This window comes from Pseudorasbora parva, chromosome 5 (genome assembly GCF_024679245.1).
Source record: "Pseudorasbora parva isolate DD20220531a chromosome 5, ASM2467924v1, whole genome shotgun sequence".
Classification (NCBI taxonomy): Eukaryota; Metazoa; Chordata; class Actinopteri; order Cypriniformes; family Gobionidae; genus Pseudorasbora; species Pseudorasbora parva.
Window position 1 is genome coordinate 26,029,651 of NC_090176.1, and position 17,945 is coordinate 26,047,595.

Sequence of the window (17,945 nt, forward strand, 5' to 3'; positions counted from 1 at the left end):
CGTAAAAGAGGTCAGATTTCAGGCCACGCCCCCAAACGTGAACGCATAATATGATTGGATGGCAAGGCACGTTCTCAAATAACATGAGCAAAAAAGTTAACTCAGAAAGTTTGGTGGTCTGAGTTGCATATTTTTAGTAAATGACACCAAAACGCGGTCATACCACATTTTGTTTTTGAAAACGCGAGTTATAGTCAAATTGAAAAAATAACAACTAGGCTAGTATGTCACTTTGCAAAGAGCGATTAACGTTAGTTCAAGAAGAAAAGCGAGCAACAGTATTGGGTAAAAGCAATGGGGACACGGGAAAGAAGTCCAGAGCGGTATGTGGTGTTTGTAATCGGATGTATCGAGACCCTAAAATCCTGCCTTGCTTGCACACTTTCTGTGCGGACTGCGTTCGCCAGCTCGAGCCGTTTTCTGTGCGTCTCGTGAACGGGGAACGACGCTCGCCTGAAGCTGACACGCACGAGCACAACTCTGGCTCAACAATCCTGTGTCCTGAGTGCGATTCAGAGGTGAATCTGCCGCCGTCCGGTGTGGATGGGCTGACCACTGATCATCTCGCGCTAGATGAGGTTTTCACGGAGACACTGCTAGTGGACAGCCGCGTTGTGTGCGACTTGTGCAGCGACAGTGACGCGGGGAGGCGCTGCGAGGTGTGCTGTGTCAATCTCTGCGACTTCTGCAGTCAGGCCCACAGGTTAGTGTACCACTGACTGTTTGCTAATATTAACAAGAAAAAAATAAGTCATTTTAAGGTCAGTTGCTTAGCATGCATATTAGATACTGGCTGTTTATTACTTATAAAGCACATAATGCACTTATTCTGCATGACCATATTCTATCTACATCCTACCTAAAGAAGCTACCTAAACTGTTAGTGTGTAAAATCTATTTAAATTATATTAAAACAATTATTTAACTGTGAATGAAACCATTTTTATACTATTTTACATTATTTCTGGCGAAAGAATGTAAAAGTGACCAGCAGTTTTTTAGCAAACCTCTCACAAATCGTGACGTTCACGATTCGGTGTGTGTGTAACGTTACCAGACAGCGCTAGACTACAAGTTTTGCTTTTCGCAAATTATTGCATTTAATAACTCTTTTTAACGTCAAGCAAGTCCCATGAAACAGTGTGCCCATCTATTCTCTGATGCATCAAAATAAAACATACACTTTTCACAATGTTGAAGTAGCCTATTAAAATCATTCAGATGTGTCGTTGCGATATATTTGCGATATGTACATTTGAGATATTTCGATTATTTCGATATATTGCACAGCCCTATAGGGCCTAAATTAAGTGCGATCAAATATTGAGAACCAAACATTTTTGGTTACCAGGCATTGACTTACATTGTTTGAACAAAAAACACTTCTCAGTATTTCTCAATATATAAAATATTTAAAGCAATAATTGGGAATTATGAATATAACACTTCTATTCAGAATCTATTCATATTCTATTAATTGAATGCAATACAATCTTTTTTTAAAATCATTTTCCAAAGTGATGTTTTGACAGAAGGATATGACAGACCTACTGCAATAAATGAAGTAATAAATATTTCAGATGTTGTGCTTTAAAGCTATGTTAAACATGTTATAAAAAAAATACACAATGGCTGGACATACAATTATGCCTACTTCTTACTATATAGTAGGTGAAAAAAGTGACGATTAGCATGTCTAAATTATCAGTATTCATAAAACAGTAGGTGAAAATTGGATAACCTACTACTTCTGAAGTACACTTTAGGTCACATTACAATGAATCCAGATTACATTCAAACTAAACAAATACTATATAGAATGCACTTATTCAAAATAATGACCTGTTCATGGAGTATGTGATTTCGGAACATTTAAAGAGGATGACCATATTAGAATTTTGGGTAAGGGTCAAAGATCAAGACCTGTGGTTATTCAGATGTAACATTACACATTGAATGTTCAAAAATGACTGTGTGAACACCCCCTAATGTATTCTCAGCTTTGTCGTTTAAACGTCCATATCATAATGGTGTTCAAGTGCTGCGGAGTTTGTTTACAAATTTCGAAGTCTTGAAGCCATGGTTGGATTAAGAGGACGATGCACGTTTTCTACAAAAATAAATAAAGCAAGAAATTTACTGAAAAAAACCTTGCTTTGTTTTTGTGAAGTTAATGAATGTGAAATAAACTGAATCAAACTGAAATTCCTACTATTAATTATTGACAATACTTTTTTTCTTCTATTAAAACAAAAAAAGACAATTGTTGCACAGAGTAAGTGCATTAATTCAGCAACCACAAATTGTGATAATGAATCAAACAATCAATCTTGTATTTGTACATGCATGCATGCAACTTAATGTAGCTAGTTTTATTGTAAATAAGGGGGAAAAATCTATAACTTCATTCTAATCACAAATTTACTGTCAGTAAAAAATGCTTCTTTCTTTAATTCCAAGATGTTTTCTCACTGAAATGCCCCAATTCTGAAACTCTTGGCTTAAAAAAAAAAAACACTCGAAATTATGACTGACTCATAAATATGATATGTCCATCATGACTTAAATGCAAAATAAGTTAGTATAAATGTGTATCTTCCCTGCAGGAGACAGAAGAGGACCTCATCTCACTCTATCCAAAGTCTACAGGAGCTGAAATCTCAGGGTCGTCTCACTAGACCCGTCCTGTGCTCACTGCATCCTGGTCAGGAGTTACGGCTCTTCTGCGAGCCGTGTGACCTCACTGTGTGCCTGGAGTGTGCGGCCACCTTTCACCGCGACCACCACTGCAGCTCTGCCCATGAGGTCATCAGTCGCCACGGAGATCGCATTAGAGATTTGGTAGTCAGGAGCTTAAGGCCTCGTCTCGCTCGTCTGGAGGATTCACTGAGACGCGTGGACACATCCCAAGATGCTTTGCAGGCACGGACTGACACTTTGGCGGGTGAGATTCGCACGTTTGCTCGGAGCTATGCCAACGCAGTGGAGGCACATTGCTGTTCGCTGCTGCGGTCACTGGAGGATTTGAAATTGCAGCGTAGGAACCAACTCCATCTGCAGAAGGCTCAACTGCAGCAGGCCTTGTCTGACGTCCGCGGTGGAGTGGACTTTGCAGAACGCCTGCTCACTTGCGGTTCAGACGCCGAAATCCTCAGTGCCAAAGGAGTTACTATGAGGAGATTGATGAACCTCGTGGAGTCAGGATACGACCCACACCCAACGACGATCGCCCATGATAATGCCAGCAGCATCTGTTTTCTTCCTAAGGAGGGTGCTGGGGAGGTTGAGGGATTTCCTGTGGTAGGAGTTCTACATGCCAAGACTGTGGATCCCAGCAAGTGCACTATCCAGGGAGAAGGTGAGAGTAGGTCTGAGCTGTGTTTAATGTTTAACTCTTCTTTTAGACATACATTCATGAACTTCCCTAAGCACTTCCCCTCACGGGAATCCATGCCGCCATTGTGAAGTGTGTTTAGCTTCAAGTGGTGAGTGAGGTTTATTCGGACAGACCCTCAAACCCTGGATTCTGCTCATATGTATGCTTTAGGCAGCTCCATAGACCACAATGCAAAATTATTGTAACGTCAACAGCAACTCACACAGGGTGGGTCGAGGGCATAGGGTGTTCCATTTAAACCCATTTCAAGGGTTCCAAAAGTAGAGGGACTGATTTTTTCAAGCTTTAAAATTTATATTAAGTTGCCTCTGGATCTGGATAACTGATCAGATTTTTGTATCTAGATAACTGATCGGATTTCTGTTTCCTGTAAAATATTTTAACTAGATCTGTGGCGCATTTGAAAGGCTGAAGCTTCAAATGGATTCATAGCATAAAAAATTTTCATTTTAGCCTCTATCAATGGCAGTGCACACGTCACACAATTTTAAAAGTACTAAATCTACCAATTTAAGTTTCCCAACCATAATTTTTTATAATAAATGATTCATTATTCTGATGGATTTCATGATCAAAAGGAGTGCGCAGACATTTATATTGTGTGTGTAATATGTAGAAAACAACAGAGTCTGAACACCTTTGAAAGAACAAAATGAAAGACAACATCACATTAAAGAGCATTAACTAAAACCAAACAAGGGTAGGCTATACGATACCAGATTAAGAGTAAAGATGATACAAATTTAACAATGTCCCATTGCTTTCACTCACTTACTTACTTTACCTTCCGATGCAATCTCCAGATCAAATAAAGTCATTTAAATGAAGGGATACTTCCAGAGTTGATCGTTCAACAATAACTGGGCTGATCATGTTAAACGAGTCCCATCATCCAGGTTTAAGGTTATAGCTTGCAATGGATTTATTAACAGAAATGGAAGATTAATAAACATGCTGAAACAATGAAATTTAAAACTTTAAAAAAATACGTGTGTATTACAATTATTCCTCTGGCAAAGCAGTGTGCAGCTCTTCATTAGGCTGTCAGAATTTTAAATGGCTAACTGCTTTCTTTAAAGGGTATATAACACACTTTCTGCCAATCCCATGTTAATCTTGAGCACCTATAGAGTAGTATTACATCCTATATATTTCTGAAGAGTCTTATCATATTTATAAAAGACAGATGTGCTGTACCGATTCTTTCCGAAAACAGCGAGCTCACGCAGACGTGCGAGCTAAAGAGTCATAAGCGTGCACACGCAATACGTCATTGCATTATCCCTGGATAACTTTGGATTCACTATACATTTGTGTTGTTTACATTATATGCACTTACGCAACAAAACACAGGCGTTTGATGCAGACAGTTTCACTCACCGGTTTTGACTCGTGAACAAACAAGCACACTTGCAGAACTCCGTTGCTTCTCCGGAATAACAAACTGCATCCATTTTTTTCTTTACGCTGGGTTATTTGGGAGGCTGAACAATCTTTCCCTCACAACCAAAAACACACTTCTTTAGTGACATTGTTGATTTTGTGCTTTAAAAATAAAATGGCAGTGCTGCCGACGGCTTCCGTAACCCAAACGAAGCTCGTTAATGGGTGCGCTCTTGCTCTTGCTCCAGGGTATCCGCGGGGTCTTGAAAAGTATTAAAAGGTGATAAATAAATTTTGGGAAAATTAAGACCTTTATAAAGTATTAAAAAGTCTTATCACGGCTTTATAAAGTCTTAAATTTTGAAAGTATTTTGTTCAAGCTTTGTCAAAAGAGTTTGACTCCACAAATTATTAATGAATATATTTATTTTCATCCCCATAAGTATTAAAAAACAACGGGGCACTCAGTCTGAGATCGGCTCGGAGCGCGCACGCCAGGGATGGACATAGCACCGCCACCAGCCAAATGCGGCTGATTTTGATTTGTGGCGGGTAAACTCGCTTCACCTACCGAGCTGTTTCACCTCTTTGTAAACTTTGTTCAATGCATGCGAGTGCTGCCGTTTGTGTGCATATGACCAGTCGTTTTCTCCGTCATCACGCGCGTGAAGACGTGCTGTAAGACTCGCGCATCATCCGAGAGCGCATTCGTCTCACAGCGCGCAAATATTGAGTTCTCTTTCAAGTCTTGCGCTTATACGGACAAACTCACACAAGAAGTATGTCAACATGTCCATCTTGATGAGTATCCTAGCAGACATAGTCTGAATATGCCTTAAGTGAACTGTATAGTATGCACAGTCGAGAAAGACGAGCATATCCCTGCATCAGGTCTTAAAGGCGCAGTAGCCTTTACTGCTGCCTGAGTGATGTCCTTATATTTAGTTTGACATTAAACAATGCTCTTGATTGAATAGCTTTTGTAAATTTAATAAGGATTAATCTTTCATTAAAACAGTTAAATATGCAGTTATTTTACATTTGATTACTTTATTCAATTTCTGTACCTCTCTGCAGGCCAGTAGGCATGAACATTATTATTTAATGAACACATGAGTGAGGTCAAGTTAAACATTTTAGTTTGAATTTTATTTTTAGTTTTTTTTTTGGCTTTGGTTTCTTCTTTTTTTGGTTTCGGCCAAGAATTTTGATTTCGGTGCATCCCTACTGACAATGTTCTGCTCGTTTGTTGTCAACACGCTTCAAAGATGCCAGAACGAATAGCTTCATTCTTGGGACTAAAAACCATAAAACTGGAAGTCATAAAAGATCACAAATCATCGTGAAAATGTCAGTATTTCATTGAGACTTGAGATTAAATAAACTGTTTAAGTATTGTAGAGCTTGTAGTATTAATTTTCACATGCAGTTACACATTTTCAGTTCAAAACAAAAAAAGTGGCTGGTAAAAACATTGAGTGGTAGACTTTGAAAAAAGTTCATTTCCATCCCTGGCGAGCGCTGTCTACGGGTGACGTCATGTATTTTGCGAAATGCGCAGTTAGGTAATGTGTCGCCCTCCTTACGTTGCGAAACAGATATGCAATATAAACAATACAAAATTGGCCTATGATAGAGATTTTAAGTCTACATTCGACTACAACTGTATTAAAGGTTTGTTGCCGATTAGAACTTGAAGTGCGATGAGGTCTTAAATTATTTTGAGAAGGTCTTTAAAAAGTCTTAAAAAGGTATTGAAATTAACTTCAGGATTCCTGCATATACCCTGTTGCTCGCACAGGAAGTTCCCATACAAGCAATTTGGGCCATACTCGAGAAACACTTCCTGAAACTTATTCAAAGAAGTGTATTTGGCACAGAAATACTCATATGTCCAACAATTTTCTTTTCTTTTCTTTTTTCATTTTGGCCATATTTAGCATGAGAATCCAACTCTTTAACAGTGTAAATAAGTCAGAATGCAGGAAATAGCTTTGCACCCTCTTCAAATTTAAATTTGACATAACTGTCAGTACTTTTATTAGTTCCTCTCCCTCTTCGTCATATGCCGTAATAGAGTTTGGTCTCGTATCGTTACTGTAGAATCTTGACTTGTTTGTCAAACACATTTGGTTTAAGTAAGCATTTCTCAGAAACTGTAGAGTTCAGAAGTAATTTTATATTCGAAGTTTCTGACAAGATCTGAAGTCTAAAAAAATGAGACATTAGATCCACATTAGATCTACACACACACACACACACACACACACACACACACACACACACACACACAAGTGCACACACCAAAAGGCCTAGAACATGACACTGGGATAAATAGCAGACAACATTCCAGGCTACCATGACAACCTTTTCATGTACTGGTCTGGTACCCCTAGAGTGTAAAATGGCCACTTATCCAGCTCTGTCCCAGCATGCCACAAGCAGGTTCACCTCAGGAGTACAATATACTGCTGCTTGCCTGTGGGTTGTGCAGGTTGACCATCCATGTCAGGGTTCCCACTGTCACAGAAATAGCTCTGTGTGATGTCTTGTATAAAGCGCTGTTGGAAACAAGAGACACTGCACAGCAGATTTTATGTTATAAGATCAGTTTACTAAGATAAAACGGTATTTTCTCACCCCTCCCTAATCCACCCTATTTTAGACAAGCTGTTTTCTTTGAATGTGTAAGACTTCTGATTCATTAGCCACTATAGGTAAATCTCTCTCTTGTAGTCTATCACATCCGATGATGACTTCTCCTACAGTTTGTGGGTTCTTTGATGATTGTATAGTCCGATGTGGGAAGATAGGGCTGGACAAAATGGCTAAAAATATTATCAAAATATTTTGATATTTGAATAAAAGATTGGTTTATCACAATATTAATTTACCATTAATGGGAAAGGAAATGCTTTCCACATATTTGTTAAAAATATGCCACATAGCAGCTAGCAGTTTGGGGGGACAGTGTTTAATGATTTAATACAAATTGATATAAACATTAACAATTTAATTAAGATTTTTAAATGTAATCAATTGAAAATATAACAAATTTGTTTTTTGGCAAATAAGATGCTGCACAATAGAACTGAAAAAATATATATTGGGTTTTATAATATTTTTAAGAAATAATAATAGTATTATTATTACATTTTAGTACATTTTAGTATACAGTAGTGAAAGCCTAGACTGGGTAAACCCAGGCTGATCTGCCGGCGATTTGATTTTGCCCGGCAACTCAGTCTGGAAACCTGTACATTCATTTCTACTGCTTCTTTTTCCACATTTGCAGGAACCAATCACAGACTGCCTTATCCACCTGGCACGCTATTGGTGGGTTTAACACGATGACTGATAGAAGCGATGGATCGATGCCTGTTAGGGTTAGGGTTATCACATCTCTTGTGGTCTGATTGGTTGAAGGACTATCTAATTGCATACAGTGTCTTTTGAATTATGCTCGTCGATCACGCCTCCGGTGCTGTAGAAAATACAGAGCAGACTCCCCAGATCAATGTTCAATCTTTAAATTGAGCTTTGTCTGGAGATAGCCAGACAAGTGATAGCCTATATTTCTGTAATAATGAAATCTTGACGTTAAAGCAAACTTATATTTTGACAGTTTGTCTTGAAGCTCTTTCTGTTTTAGTTTTAGTGTATTTTAATGTACTTTTTCTCAAAAAGCAGCTCTGGAGATTTTTCTTGGAGACATTTGTGTGTTTATCGGTTTATGCAATGTGTGTGAGTTTGTTGTGTATCGCACAAAACCGTGCTGTTCATTCACAGACGGAGAAAAAACAAACATCTAATTGAGTTGTTTTCTAAAAGTTTTAGAGTTATGTTTTTCTTAAAGTCAAGTTAGAATGAAAATGTACCCAATCTATTTTCTAAAATAAGCTTTTTTTCTTTGACCTAGAAATTCCTAATCAAAATATTTGGCTTAAATCCCACCCCTTTCTCTTAATAGACTGCAAGCTCGCATTCAGATCTGCCTTCATTCAAGTAACAACCAGTTTTACTTTACGAGTGTTTACTTGTGTACTTGACTGCTTCCGTTGCATAGCCTGTGTCCACTCACATGTGTTTGACCTTGTGTGTAAATAACTCACAGGTGTGGAGCGAGGTCGTGAAGGCCAGCGGGTCGAGTTCACTCTGGTTTGCAGGGACTCCTCTGGAGAGCAGATGGGCCGTGGTGGAGATCCTGTGCTGGTCAGCATAATGCACAAGGAGATGAAGGGTTGGTGAGTATACAGGGAAATTCAAGACCACCACGTTTTTAAAAATGTCATGATTGACAGCTGAGATCGACGTCTTCTCTGTCTGAGTGAAGTCGTCACTGAGGCACTAACAGACTTTTTGGGGGATTTTTGGGAGCAGATTGGAGCTTTAGCTTTAATTTCAACATTTTCATAACAGTGTTTATTTCACACAGTATGCGCAGACTCTGTCCCAAGATGTCAGTGCCGTGCAGGCCGTCTGAAAGCTTCAACTCTGCTCAGCGGAAAGGGATGATGTCGCTTCATCCATATTTTTTTACGGTCTATGGCTGTGACACTTGTTAAATAAAACCGGAAACCGCAGGGTAACGCAGATATGACGCAATTGACTCCCTCCGATGTCCTGGCTCCTTGGTTAAAATAGCAATTTTCTCACAATTTACAAATAGTTGGAAACATTTGGGATCTTGTAAGAACTCAACTGAACAAAATATAAAACACTGACCTGGTGGTTTTTGGATATTTGACTGCAAAAATACTACAGTGCACCTTTAAGACAACTTCATTGTCTGTCATGCATAAATGGAACAAGAATGAGATTTCTGTAATAGTAATAATAAACTGAATGTGTTTTAAATACACATTTTAAATGCAAGCAGATAATGGATAAAAATTGGTTGGAGCACATTATCACATTATCAGCATCTGAGATCAGATCGTTGCATTATTTAGTGTAAGAAATGACAGATTGCCTCGACCCAGATTCCACTCCAAGTTGGGTGGTTGAACGTGCTTATTTCCCAAAATGGCTTAATTATCATATAGAAGTAGACCAAAGTCAATAGTTTCATTGTTTATGCTCAATTTGAGTGGACCACATCCTGAGCTAATGTAGAATTCATTCAATAGTAGAATGGGAGCTAGTCAGGGACCCTAGCGTGTACATAGGGTGTCTAACTTCATACAGAAGGAGCAATTTAATTGACATTAGGAGTGGTAAACTATAACGGACAAGAACTGACAAGAACTGAGAACTGACAATAATGTAAAATGTGTACCTTGAATGCAATGTAAGTCGCTTTGGATAAAAGCGTCTGGCAAATGCATAAATCTAAATCTAAATCTAAACGGAACTTGAGTTTAGGATGTTAGGGGTTCATTCTGACTTAAGTGTTCTGAATGTACTTTGTTACTTCTACACTGCAAAAGTTATTCTTTGAGATCTTCAACGTCCTCATCATTTGTTTCCTACATTAGACTGTGACTTCTCTTTTTCACGAGTGTGTTTTTCCCTCTGTGCATTACAGTTCTGTGGAGGCGTCTGTGGTGGATAACAGTGATGGCTCCTACGCTGTGTCCTACACCCCTGCTGAAGCAGGTCCTTACTCCATGTGGGTCTGTGTTAAAGCACAGCACGTCCAGGTAACTGCTGTTAAACCAAAACGCTTGTGTCTAATAATAATAATAATAATAATAACAACATTATTTGCCAGTATCAGTGATGCTGGGAATGATATTCCAAAAATCTGTGGTTTCCAGGGATCCCCTTTCGTGCTAAATGTGAAGAGGAAGTTCAGACGTCACCGTGGTGTATTTCATTGCTGTTCCTTCTGCTCTAGCGGGGGCACTAAAGAGGCACGCTGTGGCTGCACTGGGACCATGCCAGGTACTGTAGCACAAAAAATAGTTTCAATCTAATATCAATATTAGAGCATTTTAATCCGATTAAAGAGCATGCATCTGTGTGTGTTTGCTTAGGAGGGTTTCAGGGTTGTGGACATGGTCATAAAGGACACCCCGGTAAGCCCCACTGGTCATGTTGTGGAAGTGTAGTGGAGGCTTCAGAGTGTATTCTACATAACCTGGGCACCGTTTCTCCTCGTGGACATCTCCGGACTGTGGAGCTCTGAGACAACCAGCAAAATAAACTCAACCCATGAATAAATCACAAATTTCAGAAAATTCACATTGTGCCTTTCATGTTACCTTTACTCATAGTGTTATTCTAGAAAATTATAGACTACTCATGATTTTGAAATATTCAACTTTTTTAGGGTGTCCATCATTTAGGTGGTATTTTTTTGCAGCATGCCAATATTTATTGTGCCCTTTCATAATCATGACAGACTGATAAACAGCAACTGACAAATTGTTTAAAATTCCATTTTCTTTTCTGTTTTACATAGTGCCAATACTAATTATTGTGTTAATGTATGTGGTAATATTTTATGCTCTGTTTAATCATAATAAGCATGTTTCCTATTATACAATGAATATTTTTTATATGTGTGCATGACTTCATTCCAAAAACTGTGTTTATTATTATATGCGTCCCATTACATTTCAGTTGCCATTGAATATGCTGTACTGGTACCTCGAATTAAACAACTCTTACCTCTCCACTTGTATGTCTCCGATTGTGTTTGATTAATGTGATCTGTTTTGCATTAGACAAAACAGATCAACAAATGTAAGTTCTTTATTATTCAAATACCGTATGTAGTTCTCGGCGCCATGTGGTTTTCCTTGTTTATTGAGCAATCTAACATTTTAATCGATAGAGTTATTGTTTGATTTGCCACTTTCATTTGTGATGAATTTGAGAAAAGGATTAAAAACATCACAATTGAACCCTGTGCATCTGTTGTAGGCAACACCATTGATCTTTCTAACGCTAGATGGCAGCAGTGTTTTGTGAGGAGGTTACATTGCTTTGTAAGTACATTGCTAAATTTTGGTGATGGGGCGCTGTCTCGCTCTCCATCAGTCCTTCTTAAAAAGTATACTTGTGAAGATTAAAGCAACATTAACCCTTATTAAAATACATAATCGGTATTAAATATTTATTCTTATGTCAGTTTTGTAATATTTAACTTCTACATTATGGCATTTACATGATACATTTTGGGTGTTAATGTGACCACATAATATTAAATACTTATCTTTAAAATAAAAAATTAAATTGTACAATTTCAAAATATATGTTTATAAAATGTATACATTATATAATATCTAATATTTATTTTGTCTTGGAAAAAAGGAGCCTGTGAAAGATATCAGACAATGACCTCTAATATTTCTTCTCGCTACGCCATGCACATACAAATCAGTAGATTAAAGTATCAGTCAGTCTGAATCAGAAGGACACCATACATGCTTTGAATCCTTTCTCTTTGAAATCTCTGAGCTCACACAGTCAAGGACGATAAGATTTGTAAGCCTGCAAACAACTGACTTTAGTTTTTATTAGAACTGTACAATGTAATATTTGTTATTATCTAATTTGATGATAGATTTTCAAATGAAGTGGTCTTTTCATCTTAATACACCATCGTGGACCATCCCAAAATTTTACAAAATGTCTTGGTATGCTGAAACATTAAGAGTTTCTTGACTGGAACTAACGGGCTCAACCCAACCCCTGAAAAACAACCCCACACCATAACCCAATCCCCCCCCCCCCCCCCCCCACACACACACCCCCATCCAACAAACTTTACACTTGGCACATTGAGCCAGGCAAGTACTGTTCTCCTGGCAACCGCCAAACCCAGACTCGTCTATCCCATTGACAGAGAAGCATGATTCATCAGAACACGTCTCCACTGCTCTAGAGTCCAGTGGTAGCGTGCTTTACACCACTGCATCCGCCGCTTTGCATTGCACTCTGTGATGTAAGGCTTGGATGCAAACCCATTCCATGAAGCTCTCTACACACTGTTCTTGAGCTAATCTGAAGGCCACATAAAGTTTGGAGGTCATTATATATTGACTCTGTGTGCCTCGGCATGCGTTGACCCTGCTCTGTGATTTTGGGTGGCCTACCACTTTGTGGCTGAGTTGCTGCTGTTCCCAATTGCTTCCAATTTGTTATAATACAACAGTTGGTGAGGAAATTTTACGAATGGACTTATTGCACAGGTGCAGCAGCCTATCACTCTACCACACAATTAATTGAGCTCCTGAGAGTGACCCACTCTTTCACAAATGTTCAGTTTTCAGTTATGCACTCAATACTTGGTCGGGAATCCTTTTGCAGAACTGACTGCTTCATTCTGACGTGCTGTGCTTTAACACAGACCCACATGGAGTAAGGACCTGCTTCAGCAGGGGTGTAGGACACAGCGTAGGAGCCATCACTGTTATCCACCACAGACGCCTCCACAGAGCTGTAATCCACAGAGGGAAAAACACACTCGTGAACGGCGTGGCATGGAGGCGACCTGTGGCACTGCTGAGGTGTTATGGAGGCCCAGGATGCTTTGATAGCAGCCTTAAGCTCATCCAGAGTGTTGGGTCTTGCGTCTCTCAACTTTCTCTTCACAATATCCCACAGATTCTCTATGGGGTTCAGGTCAGGAGAGTTTGCAGGCCAATTGAGCACAGTAATACCATGGTCAGTAAACCATTTACCAGTGGTTTTGGCACTGTGAGCAGGTGCCAGGTCATGCTGAAAAACGAAATCTTCATGTCCATAAAGCTTTTCAGCAGATGGAAGCATGAAGTGCTCCAAAATCTCCTGATAGCTAGCTGCATTGACCGTGCCCTTGATAAAACACAGTGGATCAACTCCAGCAGCTGACATGGCACCCCAGACCATCACTGACTGTGGGTACTTGACACTGGACTTCAGGCATTTTGGCATTTCCTTCTCCCCAGTCTTACTCCAGACTCTGGCACCTTGATTTCCGAATGACATGCAAAATGTGCTTTCACCCGAAAAAAGTACTTTGGACCACTGAGCAGATTAGAGCCAAAAGTGACCTCGGGAATGCGGCACCTGTAGCCCATTTCCTGCACACTTTTTCCTTCCCACAGACTTCCCACTGAGGTGCCTTGATACAGCACTCTGGGAACAGCCTATTGGTTCAGAAATGTCTTTCTGTGTCTTACACTCTCGCTCGAGGGTGTCAATGATGGCCTTCTGGACAGGGTCGGGTCGGGTCGGCAGTCTTACCCATGATTGCGGTTTTGAGTAATGAACCAGGCTGGGAGTTTTTAAAAGCCTCAGGAATCTTTTGCAGGTGTTTAGAGTTAATTAGTTGATTCAGATGATTAGGGTTAATAGCTAGTTTAGAGAAACATTTCATGATATGCTAATTTTTTGAAATAAGAATTTTCAATTCGTGAGCTGTATGCCAAAATCCTCAGTATTAAAACAATAAAAGACCTGAAATATTTCAGTTGGTGTGCAATGAATCTAAAATATATGAAAGTTTAATTTTTATCATTACATTATGGAAAATAATGAACTTTTATCACATATGCTAATTTTTTGAGAAGGACCTGTACACACATAACCCATAACCTGATTTTGCATTCTCCCTTTCCTGTTTACATAAGGAATATTCATATTGTGAAATTAAGTCCCCCATACATATCACAGAAAATATAGATATAATTTATGGAAATATAGATTTACATTTACATTTACATTTACATTTAATCATTTAGCAGACGCTTTTATCCAAAGCGACTTACAAAAAAGGGGAGAGTAATAGAAGCAACGAAACAGACAAGGCCAACAACCTGTAAGAGTTGTAAGAAATATTAATTAATTAGCACAGTACACAATTATTTTTTATTTTTTATTTTTTATTTTTTTAAGACATCTACAACAAAAACTCACGTACGCAAAATGCCGAACACTCGATTTTGATAGCTATGATAACAAACAAAGATGGAAACTAATTTTACAACACATGTAAACTAGGGCTATTAATAATTATTAAAAAAAAAGTCTAGGATGTTGATCCACATGTCCTAGGCAAAATCATGGTCACTCACACATAATCTAAATGATCAATTCAATATATTTTGATTGATAGATATAAAAGTAGCATTATATATAGTTTGCATTTCAGAGAAGAATCTCAAAGAATCTATTATGCATATAAGGTGCTAAAATATATATATATGCATTAATCATAGAGTTTGACAGTGTATATCACAGATTCAAGCTTCTCTGGGGGAAGGGTCTGTTTCACTGATGCCATGACCTGGAATCTAAATGGCTGTTGGATAGGAAGAGATGTAGAAAAGTGTGTCATTATATCTTGGTGTATGGTGAAGAACATGCTCAATGTTTTGGCAGGTGCAGGCCTAGTTCGCCGTTCTTGTAATCAACATGTTGGGAAAATTGGGTGCAGGAAAATTACTATGGTAAGGCGACTTGGTCATAGTATCTCTGAAATGGCAAGGCTTGTGGGTTGCTCCCGGTCAGCAGTGGTGAGAATTTAGCAACAGTGGATGAGGGATCTAGGGACAAACCACAAACTGATGGTGTTGGGCTCCAAAGACTCATCGATGCACAAGAGCAACAAAGGCTAACCTGTCTGGTCCAAGTCAACAGAAAGTCTACTGTGGCATAAGTCACACAAAATTTTTATGGTTATGGAAAGAGAATGTGTGAAAGAGAAACACATTCAATGTGATCACACCACAGTGCATCAGTGCCTGTCATGACCCCTGTCCACAATCGAAAGTTGTGGACTAAATTTGATACTTCCTAGACATTGTTGCAGACCAGGTACACCCCTCCATGATGATGGTGTTCCCTGGTGGATGTGACCTCTTTCAGCAGGATAATGCACTCTGCCACACCGCACACATTGCTCAGCAACGGTTTGAGGAACATGATGAATTCCAGGTGTTGTCCTGGCCTCCAAATTCCCCGGATCTCAATCCAATTAAGCATCTATGGGATGTACCAGGTTCAATCCGTGGCGGCTCCACCTCTCAACCTACAGGACTTGAAGGATCTGCTGCCAATGTCTAGGTGCCAGATTCAACAGGACACCTTTAGAGGTCTTGTAGAGTCCGGGTAAACAGGTCAGCGCTTTTTTGGAAGCACAACCAACAGCTTATTAGGGAGGTAGTCATAATTTTTTGGCTCATCATGTTAGCCTACATACAGCATCACTCAGTTGTAAAATAATAATATGGCTGCTATATGTCATCCAGAAGACGTCACTAATGATGTGCATCGTTAAACTCGTTGCCTGTTTTCCAGAGACCTCGTATTCCTCGGTGTGCGCTTTTTCTGTGAACGCCTTTATGTAATCCTCATGGGCTTGAGAGCCGCACGCTATCATATCTGTTGATATTGGATGCACTCAGTCATCCAGCTGCCTCCTCTTCTCATTGCATTTGTCATCTCTCTTTCTAAAACGCATTGTCTTGTTTGGCAGTGTTTACCTCTACAAGCTCCTCTCTGTCTACACTTCATTTATCATTCACATTTGAGGTCTAAAACATTATTCTCTTGCTCTTGTTATTTTTTCTCCACATGCCCTTTTGTAAATTGCTCTGTCTGATGTAGACACTCTGCTTTTACCGTATTCATTAGTATGTGACTACAGTCTGCCTCAGATCTCTAATCTCCCATCAATCCCTTGCAAGGTGAGAACTCTTCCTCACCTGTCAGCATCATGTCATGTCACGGTGCCAAGACCAGATTGTTGTGACAAAGCTAGACAACCCAGGCTAAAAGCTTCTTTATCGTGCCCTCAAAAGCACTGAAGGGAAGAATAACATGCCGGAGGATTTTGAATCCGGGACTGTGTTGCGACTGAATTATTCAGTTGGATTAGTTAACATTAGCAGTTTGTCAATAATTCATTCACCAGGAGAAATGTGGTTTCCAGGACAACTTGCATAACATTGTTAAGTCCCCTTTGGGCAACTCTTATATTTTTAGTAACAGAGCTAGATATGCTCACTTACAAAATTAAAGAGATGGGAGTTTAAAACAAAAAAGCACCTTATAAAGGGGACGTGATGCATATGTAATCTACATTACTGGTTGATCATATAATAAACCAAGTTTAAGTTGTAAACTTTAATTGTATCCATGCGTTGAGGCAGCGTTCTCTTTTACTACCTGTATAAGTTCAAGATGCAGCTGTGGTCTAATTTTTGCAATTTCAAAAAAAAAAGTGATCAAGTCAGTTATAAAAATGAACACTTAATACCGCACACCCTATTTAGTGAGTCATTAATACAGTAATAAAGTTCTTAGCTATCAAAAATTGCTGGCAAAGAATGTACCCTTTGCTGAAGGTGGGGGGATTTTGGTGTTTACTTTCATTTGGAACACCACTACAAATTGCGTCCCCTTCTCAGAGTGCCCTTCAAGGGTGCAAAAGCACTGTTTGGCAGGGGTGGTAAGTAATCAAGTAAAAATACTTTGATACTTTACTTAAGTATTTTTTTCGGGGATCTGTACTTTACTTGAGTATATTTTATTTGCATCTACTTTTACTCTTACTCCACTACAATATTAAAGGCAAAGTTTACTTTTTACTCCAATACATTTCCCCATGCCCGCTCCAAGTATTAAGTATTTATTACATTTGATTTCCAAACTGGTCTGGTCGGTCATGGATGATCCAGTCGGGTATAGACTTGGAAAAGCTGACAAGTCAGGTTTGCCACACTAACGTTAGCTCAGTGTTTCCTCAGCTTTTTTATTTTGCGGCACAGTATTTACTATGAAAACATCAGTAACATTTTACAATACAGGTACACTATTATAATTCATGCCTAACTAATGCACAGATAATCATGAGTTAATGTATTACTAATGAAGAACTAAACCATTTATTAATGATTGTTGCATCAGCAACTAATGAACATTCTCTATGATTAATAGATTAAGTAATTTATGAATTGCTATTGACATCATTAATTCCCTAATAACATATTACATTAACTAATAATGTAAATTCATGTATTCAAAGCCATGCATTCCGACTCTCAGTTGTCTGTTTAATTATTCATTAATCATAACAATTGGCAAAATTATATTATGACTTTACTTGTTGAGGCACATGACTATTAATTTTGAAATAGTTAATAGTATCTTGCTCCTCATCTGTTTTATGGAGCTAATGTTATGGAACATGTCTATTTTAAGTTTAACCCCTATACTGCCTTAAGGTGCT

At 38.8% G+C, this 17,945-nt stretch overlaps 1 protein-coding gene across 1 annotated transcript; it reads left to right on the forward strand.

Moving 5' to 3' along the window:
- Window positions 1-57: 57 nt before the first annotated feature.
- On the forward strand, window positions 58-11,402 carry trim45 (tripartite motif containing 45). The gene is made up of 6 exons (XM_067443615.1): window positions 58-703; window positions 2,607-3,358; window positions 8,895-9,024; window positions 10,308-10,422; window positions 10,540-10,666; window positions 10,759-11,402. Exons 1-6 carry the CDS (start codon window positions 225-227, stop codon window positions 10,908-10,910), a joined length of 1,755 nt encoding a protein of 584 aa, XP_067299716.1. The 5' UTR covers window positions 58-224; the 3' UTR covers window positions 10,911-11,402.
- The last annotated feature ends 6,543 nt before the right edge of the window (window positions 11,403-17,945 follow it).